The sequence below is a fragment of the Nematolebias whitei genome, chromosome 20, assembly GCF_014905685.2.
Source record: "Nematolebias whitei isolate Nwh7 chromosome 20, NemWhi1, whole genome shotgun sequence".
NCBI classification, from domain to species: Eukaryota; Metazoa; Chordata; class Actinopteri; order Cyprinodontiformes; family Rivulidae; genus Nematolebias; species Nematolebias whitei.
The window spans coordinates 40,854,866-40,865,995 of record NC_056517.1 but is presented as its reverse complement, the minus strand read 5'-3'; the positions used below and the strand labels follow the sequence as shown (position 1 = coordinate 40,865,995).

At 43.7% G+C, this 11,130-nt stretch overlaps 1 protein-coding gene across 1 annotated transcript in view; it reads right to left on the bottom strand.

Annotated features, from left to right (window-relative positions):
• The window catches only part of LOC119426476 (protein 4.1-like), a 129,062-nt gene that overhangs the window by 86,124 nt on the left and 31,808 nt on the right, over window positions 1-11,130 (bottom strand). The window contains exons 6-10 of the mRNA XM_037694037.1: window positions 9,936-10,032; window positions 9,766-9,853; window positions 9,298-9,309; window positions 6,476-6,503; window positions 3,795-3,799 (exon numbers count right to left, since the gene is read on the bottom strand). Of these exons, the coding sequence (XP_037549965.1) occupies window positions 3,795-3,799; window positions 6,476-6,503; window positions 9,298-9,309; window positions 9,766-9,853; window positions 9,936-10,032 (230 nt within the window). The remainder of the gene's footprint in view (window positions 1-3,794; window positions 3,800-6,475; window positions 6,504-9,297; window positions 9,310-9,765; window positions 9,854-9,935; window positions 10,033-11,130) is intronic.

Here is an 11,130-nt window from a genome sequence, read left to right as displayed (position 1 = left end):
GCTGACCCAAGTGGCTGGGGAGAGGGAAGTCTGGGCCTCCCTACTTAAGCTGCTACCCCCGCGACCTGACCCCGGATAAGCGGAAGAAAATGGATGGATGGATGGATGTATATCCATGATGCTGATCTCATGCTGCTGATTATTTCATGTTGCTGTGTTCATTGGTCCTCATCTGCTCGCGCAGACTCATGTTCGTGCTGCTGTTGTTTTGGCATGTTGTTTTTGGGCTGCTGGTGCTTAGCGTATTCTTAGTCTTGTGTATTCTTAGTTTAGTGAATGTAGTACAGTCTTAGTTCATGACTCGGATCTTACTAGTTTTTCTTTACAATTTGTATTTTTGTTGGATGTAACTGGGACTCTGTGTACATAGTTTCGTCCCGCCTCATATACCACGTGCGGTGCGTATGACAAATAAATCTCTCTGACTCTGACTCTAAAGTCCTTTTATTAAGTAAAAGTTCAACTGAGACAGACATTTACTATAAAGTCGACCAAACACTGTTTTTATGTGGTTATCTTGTCAAATTTTGAAGAAATGCACAGTGACTCATCCCTCTGCGTGCTTCCGCAATTGGATTTTGAAATGCTGCTTTTTTTTTTTTCATTCATTCAACCTTTATTTAAACAGATAAATCAGATTTGACCGTCAAAGTGAATTTATTAAGGAAAAGCTAGACTGAGACACACCTTTGCTATAATTTCAAGCAAACAAATAATTGTTTTTAGGTGGTTATCTTGTTAAATTAAAAAAAATGCACAGCGAGTCCTCTCATGCACACGCCTACTTCCGCCTATCAGCTTTTGAGATACAGCTGATTTGATCGTCAAAGTGCATTTATTAAGCAAAAATTAGACTGAGACACACCTTTACTATAATTTTGAGCAAACAAATAATTGTTTTTAAGTGTTAATCTTGTTAAATTCTTGTTAAAGTTCTCCCATGCACGCTCCTGTGGCCGCCATTTGGCAGCCAACTGATTTTTTTTTCATTCATTCAACCTTTATTTAAACAGATAAATCACATTGAGCCTAAAAGACTCATTTACAAGTGAGACCTGTTTGGACAGAAAAAAAAAGTGGTAAAATGGACACATGTAGGAGTTGGAGATGAAAAAATTCCTTTCAGACTTTTTTTTTCCTGCCTGAGAAAAAAAACCTAATATTAAAAAAAACACCTTGCATAAACAAGCACATAGTGACATAGACAATCTGCAGAGGGGGAGCTGAGAGCGGTGAGCAATGTTCATAGATGCTCTCGAGGTCACTGTAAGAGTTCTGATAAGGATGGAATAATCAGTCAATGTCCTCCGGTGAGATCCATAAACATCCTCGAGGTATGTCAAGGAATGGCTAATAATAAAGTCTATGAGAATCCAAGAGTCCTGAAATGATGACACAAAGTTTATTCAGCTGGTTTCATCTGGTTATCAGTTGAAAATTCCTCAGGGAGGGGGTGGTGAGCGTCAGATCACATTTTCTCCAGGTGAATTCAGATAAGATGACCTTTAAGGCCAGCCAAGAGAGCCAAATTCAGATAAACACACAGTTGTTTTGGGGACAGGCAGTACTTAATAACACCTACCTTCAGTCTGTGTTGGTCCACTCGATTCCAAAATGTCCAAAATACATGGCCACACCGAAGGAAAGTGACTGAGTAAAATCCCCAAGATCTGATCCATTCTGCCCAAAGCATTTGAGTCCGGGTATTCGAGACACGAACCAAGCCATCATAAAGGCAAGCAGCGTGATCGGGTCCAAATTTGCTGCCGACGACTTCCTTGATCGATTGATAAAACCAGCAACCAGCCGAATCCAAAAATCAGGAACCAGTTATCAAAAATCCAATTAAATATGCGTCCATAAAATCCACAAATGGCAGCAGAGATAGACACATCATCAAGTCTTCCAAATCGATGAGATATCCAGCTGCATGCGTGCCAACAGGGCAAACCGGCTCGCCTAAAGCCCGTCTTCTCTTCAAAGAAATGTTGTAAATTGAGTTGAGGGACCAACTGATCAAAAAGTCCATAATTATGGTTCAGAAGAAATGCAAGAGTCTCACAAGCAGTTTTACAGACAGACAGAGCAGCAAAGCAGAGAGGGAGGGGGGAAGCATCCGATCTCGGCAAGAGCAAGTGGTGAATTTTTGGCACAACACCGGCCCACATTTCCAGGTTGTCAGAGGTGACGTGTAATAAAAGCAACGCGTCAGCGGTTACGCATAATATATGCTACTTACACGGCAAAATTACGTATTTATGGATTTTTCCACTTTATTAGACATATTTGGACTGATGCGACTTATAAGGTGGTGCAAGGTGCATGGCGGAAAATACGGTATTACTACATGTTAGTCTCGTTGAGCCTGGAGGACTCTTTTACAAGAGAGACCTGTTTTAACAAAGAACACAGATGAGGTAAGTAAGTAAGTACGTAAGTAAAGTTTATTTATAAAGCGCTTATCACAAACAAAAAAATCACAAAGCGCTGTACAATAAAAATCAACGCTAAAATATACAAAAAATCAAACAAGCATAAGAACTACAAGAAGCACAATAAAATCATGACATAAAAGCCTTTGAGAATAAAAGTGTTTTCAGTTGCTTTTTAAAAACCTCAACAGAGTCTGCAGAACAAAGTTGCAGTGGCAAACTGTTCCACAGCCTTGGAGCCACAGACTGAAAAGCCCTGTCCCCTTTAGTTTTCAGCCACATACGTGGAACATCCAAGGGGTTCTGAGACTGGGAACGAAGGCCACGAGCAGCAGAGTATTTGGTTAAAAGCTGATAAAGATACACAGGAGCCTGGCCATTTAAAGCTCTGTACCAGTTTTGCTGCTGACAACCAAAACCAGCTGCTCACATGATCAAGAAGGACCATCAGCCTAACAATGGATCATTAGCACACTGATGGCTGTTTACTATTCACAGAGGGCTGAGTGATAATAGCAATCATAGCAGTGTAAGAGGGGAACAGTTGAACCCAGAGGCCTCCACCCCTGTTTAATGATGGACGATTTCTTTTCACAAAGATGGCCTCCTTTACTCCTCTCTCAAACCATCGTTCCTCTCTGTCCAGGATGTGAACATCTTCATCCCTGAAAGAGTGACCGCTGGCCTGGAGATGAGTGTAGATGGCAGAATCCTGGCCTGATGATGTTGATCTTCTGTGCTGGGCTATCCTTTTGGCCAGTGGCTTTTTATTTTCCCCGATGTAAGACTGATCACAGCCCTCCTGACACTGAACAGCATACACAATATTACTCTGTTTGTACCGGGGGACTGGCAGATCTGGATGTATCTTCCGGTTCAACTACCGTAAGGAAATAGAAATGAATCCTGACTTCCTGACTCTTTGGCGCTCGTTGTGAACTGGTGTTATACCATATTCTGTGACCACTGTATATTGTGACCGTAGGGGGCAGTGTTGCATGCACTGTTGCAGGTCACAGAATATGGTGCAACACCGGGGCCAATCGCCCGAACCAGAACCAGCTTCCTCTGACCTTGTTTCACAAACAAAAAACAAAAAATATTCATCTCTAAACCTATTTAAAAAACTTATAAACATATTAATCTCTAAAACTAAACCTAATGCGCACCACAGCTGGCGGTGGTGGGGGGTGGTCGTCCGCCCCACAGTTTTTAGTTTTGTTTTTGACGTGCCGCATGTTTTTTCACTTTTGTAGCTTAATAATAATAATAATTAATAGTTTAGTTTTTCCTGTGACTTAGTTACAGTATGATAAATGACTTTCGGTAAGATGGCGCCCATGTACATGGCTTGTAATCCACCTCTGCTGATGATGTTCGGATTATTTATGTTTTGTTTGTTTTTTGTCTGGGACATAAACTCGCTGCTGGTTTATGACCGACAACAGCTTCTGGATCTTGATTTTTCTGCCACCGATGTCGCTTATTTGGACCAATATGAGCATACCTCTGGAGCCACCCCTCCTCCCCCCCTGCTGGCAGATGTGCCAGCATACCTCTTCTGGGCTCCTCACCTGCCTGCCCGGAGACATTGCTTCAAATGCCGAGGAAAACATGCTGGGCGGCTGGTAAAGCTTAAAGCCCTGCGCATTGCATCTTCCTCTTCAGCTGGTGGTCATGGTTTCCATCGCCAGCTTCCCGCGTGCCCGGACCAGGTAAACAACGGGAGTTGTCAGCCAGTGCGCAGCTCGGGCCGACCCGGAGGGGCTGTTATTGAAAACCTGCGGCCACTTAAGTGCGCGAACTTCACCGCTGCTGGCTCCACTTTGGACAGTATCAGGATGTGTTTGGTCAACGCAAGTTCTATTACCAACAAAACTTTTATCCTCAGGGACTACTTTCAAGAGTACGAGTTGGACTTTTTCTGCATCACAGAGACTTGGATGTCTCCGGGTGAGTCCAGCGCCTTGATGGAAATATTGCCACCGAACTGTCTGTATTTTAATGCCCCGCGGCCATCGGGCCGGCGCGGTGGTGGATTATTAACAATATTCAAATCAACTTTTGACTGTAAACAACTGCCCATCCCAGTTTCCCGCGCCAGCTTTGAGCTGTGCGTCTTTGAACTCGGCCACTCACCTCCAACGTTATTTGCACTCGTCTACCGCCCACCTCAATCTCAGGATTTCAAAAATTAGTTTTCTGAATTCTTGGCTGAAATCACACCAAAAGATGAGCATGTTTTCATTAATGGGGACCTTAATTTGCATGTGTGCTGTCAGGAGAAGCCCTTGGTTAAGGACTTTTTAGATTTATTTGACTCACAACAACAAACAACATATATAATGATACTTATAACATCATTAGAAAGTATTTTATACAGTACATGGTAATACAAGATATATTTGATGGCCACCACAACCCAACTGAGTGTGTATCTGATAAACACCTGAATCTAAACACCTGTGTGAGCATGCTTATCACTATAAGGTTTCTCCATAAAAATGTTCAATAGTGGATGTGGGGACCCATAAACTCGTCCCCACAGGACACGAAGGTAACACAGGGAAGACCAGAACCACAGACACACAGCGACCCCCAAGCCCAGAACTCCGGGAGTCTCCCAACAGGGACACCCGCACTCCCCAGAGAGAGAAACAAAGGGAAGCCCCGGGCGATCCCCAGCAACCAAAATGCAGAAACCCCAGGAGGCTGTAGTGACGAGTCAACAGGTCCCACCGGCAACCCGCCCCTCCAGAGTGGATCCGGCCATGGACACCAAGCCCCGAGTCCCAAGGTCATACCACCCCCCAACAGAGGCCCGACAGAGCCAGGGCACCCAGGCCCCCGCAGGCAGCTACCAGGGTGGGCCCACACACACCCCACCACCCAGCCCCAGCTGCTAAGAGCTGCCAATGCACCGGAGGCAGGGGGGCCCACCACCAGAGGGGAGCACGAATGGGGGGCCAAAACTGAGCCAAGAGAGGGGACCACCTAAAACCCAACCTGAGACAAACAGGCACACAGAGACAGCCCGACAGAGCCTCTGTCAGGCCGTCCATGCGCCCCACCCACCCAACAGTGACCGCAAGCCGGCCCCAGGCCGGGGGCAAGAGCATCAGGGAGCAGCAGCCGAGGAAGGCCGTCCCAGCACACCAATGAAAGCCCCACACTACAGGCCCGGAGAGGCCCCGGCATGCCACCCATGCACCCCCCCCACACACACAGCACCCCCCACCGTGAATGTCACATCAGACCGACCAGCCAGCACCCCGTCGAAGTGAAGCCACGCCGCCGACCGCCGCCACGCACTACCAACGACCACACACACACACACAACCACAGCCGAGCCCCCGCCAGAAACCGGCAGCCACCCCAGGTCTAGAGGCAGACTTCAATGATGTCGATTTGTGTTCTCTTTATCCCTCTCTCTCTCCTCTATTCCTATCTCCTTCTTTACATTTTAACTCTTCTCTCACTTTTCTGCTTTGTTATCTTCTTTGTTTTCCATCCCTGTGTCCATTACATCTGGAACAAACCCAAAGCATATTCTAATAAAATTTAATTTATATATCAAGTAGATCATTAAGGCCAGCCATAATGCTCTGCTTGTGAAAGTAAATCTGTTGGGCATCACTTTGACACTCAGACAATAATTCTAAATGTCACAATGCCAGACAGGACAAGGGAAAAAAAAAAGATTTATTGGACTCATTTAATCTAACTCAGCATGTAAACGGTCCCACCCAAGAGCGCGGACATACACTGGACCTTGTTTTAACACGTGATATGACTGTTAGGGTGTATTCACACCAGCCCTGTTAAGTCCACTTTAATCGAACTCTAGCTCGTTTTCCTAGAAAGTCCGGTTCGTTTGGGGAGGTGTGAACACGCCATCGAACTCTGTCACGGAACAAAAAGGCGAACTCAGGCCCGGGCTAAAACCTAGGTCTCGGTCCGGTAGAAGAGAACTCCAGCGCGGTTCCAGTACACTGTGAATGTAAACAGACCGAGCCCCGCTCCACAAGCAAGAAGTGGAGTACAGCGCAGGGCAAACAAACACGCATTTCTCTGACCTTATATGGAGCCATCAGCTGCCTTGTGTGAAAAACAATATTCTCCATGGTCTTCTGCCTCATCTTCTGCTCATGCTGAGTCCACTTTTGAAAAATGACAAAATATAACTCCTAAAACTGCTAAAACTTGATGCCACTCCGTTTTTGTTTTTATTTCCAGAAGAAGAAGTGTTGTCAGAGGTTTTTGTGTTGTTTCTTTCAGTAGTTCTTGGTGCAGCGCCCCCACAGGCGAGCGGGGGAATAGGTTGGTTCAACAGGTTGGCTCGGCTGCACAGTGCAGTGTGAATGCAAACGCACCAGCTCAAATGTAAACAAAATGTCATGAATATTGGTCCCCAACCGAACCGAGTCTACCGGACCATCAGGTGTGAATGCACCCTTAGTAATCTTGAAATTGGTGATAATGTTTTGTCAGACCACATGCAAGTCTGGTTTGAGTTCACCCTCCCCCAGCTAACTCCTAAGCCGTGCGTTCCTGCACGTAGTAGCCGGGCCATTAACCATTTCACTGCCGCACGTTTCACAGATGTTTATGACGCTGAAATGATCATTCAGCCCCTAGTGTTTCTCACCACTACTGAGGAGCTGACATCCCAGTTCAGCTCTGTCTGCTTAAAGACTCTGGATCATGTTGCACCTGTTAAAACCAAAAAATCAAAACTCAGAGCAGAACCTTGGCTGAGTGACGTCACCAAGGCCGTTAGGCAGCAATGTAGGAGGGCGGAGTGCAAGTGGAGGAAAGACAGGCTGCAGGTCTCTTTTCAAATACTTAAAGAGAGTTGGCGCTGTTATCAGAAAGCAGTGAAAGATGCTAAATATAAAAACTTCTCTGATATAATTATCTCAAACTCTTGAAACCCACGTGTCCTCTTCTCCACCCTAAACTCTGTTCTCCACCTCACTGAACCATCACCTCTGGAAGCCTAGACTGAGCTGTGCCACAACTTCTTACATTTCTTTTTGGAAAAAATTGCGACCACCCGGGATCTCATTTCCCCTCCAACTCATGACTCATCCATCCCACCTCAATCTGTAGCGCTATCTGACCATTTTGAACCCATCACTCTATCTTCTCTAGAGCAGGTCCTGTGCAACTTGAAACCGTCTGGTTCCCCCTTTGATGCGGTCCCCCCTCAACTACTAAAGGAGTTTTTTCCTACTCTAGGTCCATCCATTCTGGCTATAGTAAATAGTAGTTTATCCACTGGCGTGGTGCCAAAAACCTTTAAACATGCTGCTGTCCAGCCTCTCATAAAAAACCAAACCTTGACCCCTCAGTCGTTTCCAACTTCCGGCCTGTCTCCAGACTCCCATTTGTTTCAAAACTACTGGAGAAAATAGTCGAGTCCCAGTTGAAGTGCTTCCTGGAGGGTCACGCCATCTTAGAGCTATTCAAATCTGGCTTTAAACCTCTCCAAAGCACTGAAACTGCCCTGCTGAAGGTCTTTAATGACACTTTCTTAACCACTGATACCGGTGATTCTGTGTTGCTTCTCCTGTTGGACCTCACAGCTGCATTTGACACCATCAGCCATGAGATCCTCATTGCTAGGTTAGAGTGGTGGGTGGGCATCACAGGGTCAGCCCTCAATTGGTTCAGATCTTACCTCACTGACAGATCCTTTTGTGCCTCCATCAAGGTTTTTAATTCTGCAGCGGCAGAGCTTAAATGGGGAGTTCCGCAGGGGTCCATCCTTGGTCCCCTCCTATTCTCTCTATACCTGCTGCCACTTGGTGCTATTTTCCGGAAACACAACATGCCCTTCCACTTCTATGCCGATGACTGTCAAATTTACTTCCCCCTAAGACACAATGGCACATGCTCTATTCAACCTCTGCTTGACTGCCTGGCTGACATCAGGGAGTGGATCTTAAGTTTCAATGAAAAGAAGTCTGAAGTCATGTTGTTCCCTCCCAACGACACGATCACAAACCACTGCATCGACCTTTCCGCTCTAACCCTGTCAGAAAAACAAAGAGTCACTAATCTGGGCGTGATAATGGACCCTTCCCTGAAACTTAACACTCACGTAAACATGATTGTTAAATCATGTTTCTTCCAACTGAGGTGGCTGTCTAAACTGAAGCCCATATTGTCCAAAAATAACCTGGAGACAGTAATACATGCATTCATTACATCTAGGCTTGATTACTGCAATTCGCTCTTGTTTGGTATCAGTCAGATCTCCATTGCACAACTACAACTTGTCCAGAATGCAGCAGCCCAATTTTTAACCAGTACAGGCAAAAGAGAGCACATTACACGAGTTTTGGCCTCACTGCACTGGTTACAGGTTCACTTTCGAATCCAATTCAAAATAGTATGTCTACAAATCACTGAACAGTTTCGCCCTCTGATCTGCTACAACCATATACCACGTTCCCTGAGGTTAGCGGACCAGTTGCTCCTCACAGTTCCAGGAACTCGTCTTAAACGCAGAGATTACAGGGCCTTCTCTGTAGTAGGATGAAGACTTTGGAACGAGTTACCTCTGTTTGTCAGACAGGCCCCCTCCCTCTCAGTTTTCAAGTCCTGTTTAAAAACCCACTACTATTCGGTAGCTGTTTTGCTTGTAAAGATGGTCTCATTGGTATGCACCCTCCTCCATTGCTCCATCTTCTTTCTTTTTTTTTCCAGCACAAAAAATGAAAAATAAACTGTCCAGATTACCTGACTGAAAAATGTTGGATTGTATACTTGGATTATTGAGCATAGACTTTGTTGTTTTCAACCAGTTTGACAAGACTGTCACCAAGGAAGAGGGCTGGCAATGGAGGAGGGGGCGTACCGAAGAGACCATCTTATCACAAGCAGAACTGGTTTGTTTCACTTTGGAGTAAGCTGTTGGGGGAAGAATCAGTTTTGTTGTGTGTTTCCTTGACTGATGAAGCCTTCCGGACTGAAGGCGAAACGTTTCAGCACAAAAAAAAAAAGAAACTGTCCAGATGACCTGACTGAAAAATGTTGGATTGTATACCTGGATTATTGAGCATAGACTTTGTTGTTGTCATCACTCTCTGTTAAAATCAGGTCTCTCTTGTAAATGAGTTCCCCAGGCTCAATGGGATTAACCTGTATAAAAAAAGGTTGAATAAAATTTAAAAAAAGAGGACAGTGTGATGGAGGAGGATGACTCGTTGTGTCCTTCCCTGAGGAGGGAAAAGCCAAAAGAAGATGATTCATGGATATCTAAACAACATCGACTTTTTGTGTTACAGTTTATTGACAAAACTTCAAGAAAACATCTCATTATTACCTTTGCATGATGGAGGTCCACTCCATACATGGAGAGCTTTTTTATATTTTCCAAGAAGTTCATCTCTGCTTCAGCTGGATTCATTCCTCTAAACACAAAGTAACATGTTAAAGTGACACAAACTCACAGGAACACCAATTAAACTCCCAGTGAACACAACAAAAGACCACCTGTAAGTTTTGTGTAACTCCATGATCTTAGCCTCCATCTCTTTATTTTGATTTGGAGCAAAACACAGCTCGCTGACATAGTCCACACCACATTCCTCTGAAAGAGATAAATGGACAAAAGACAGACCAAAGTCAACAGGGGGGACCGTATTAATGTTTTGGGGTATTTCAAGTACCGTATTTTCCACCGTATGCGTCGCACTGCCCTATAAGTCGCATCAGTCCATATTTGTCTAATAAAGTGGAAAAATCCATAAATATGTTGCTTCACCGTATATATCGCATCTATTATGAGTCACCGCTGATGCATTGCCTTTGTTACGCGTCACCGCTGACAACCCGGAAATGTGGGCCAAACCAGGAAATATGGGCCGGTGTTGTGCCAAAAAACGATGGGCTGTCAAATGGCGGCCGTGGGAGCGTGCATGGGAGGACTTTAACAAGAATTTAACAAGATTAAAACTTAAAAACAATTATTTGTTTGCTCAAAATTATATTAAAAGTGTGCATCAATCTAACGTTTGCTTAATAAATGAACTTTAATGGTCAAATCAGCTGAATTTCAAAAATATTTTTGCTGCTGAGGTGCTGTGAAGCGGGCATGTGCAGCTTGACCAGTAGCAGCATTTCTTTAAAATTTAACAAGATAAGTACCTAAAAAAATTATTTGTTTGCTCAAAATTATAGCAACGATGTGTCTCAGTCTAACATTTATTTCATAAATGCACTTTAATGGTTAAATCATGTAGTGATGTTTATTTATTTATTTATTTATTTATTGTAAATTTATTCATTTCATATAAAAAACAATGACAATTTTTAGAAAGAAAAAAATTAAACAAAAAAACATAAAATGAAAGGAAGCAGAAGAAGAAAACATTTCTTATTATATCTGCTCCCTATTAAACAATCAAATTCAAACAATCAATTCAAACATTAATTTGCTTATTGTAATACAAAATAATAGTCTCATCAAAATACCTTTATAATTTGTTAAATAGAAACAACTAAATATAATTCTTTAACAAAATAGTTTTAACCATTTTCCTAAATGTTATATCGACTTCGCTTTTTTTACATTGTCCTCCAAACCATTCCAAAGATCAATTCCTCTTATTGTAGTAGATCTACCCTTTAAACTTGTTCTATACTTAGGTTTAACAAACATTTCTATTCCCTTTAAATTATAACTACT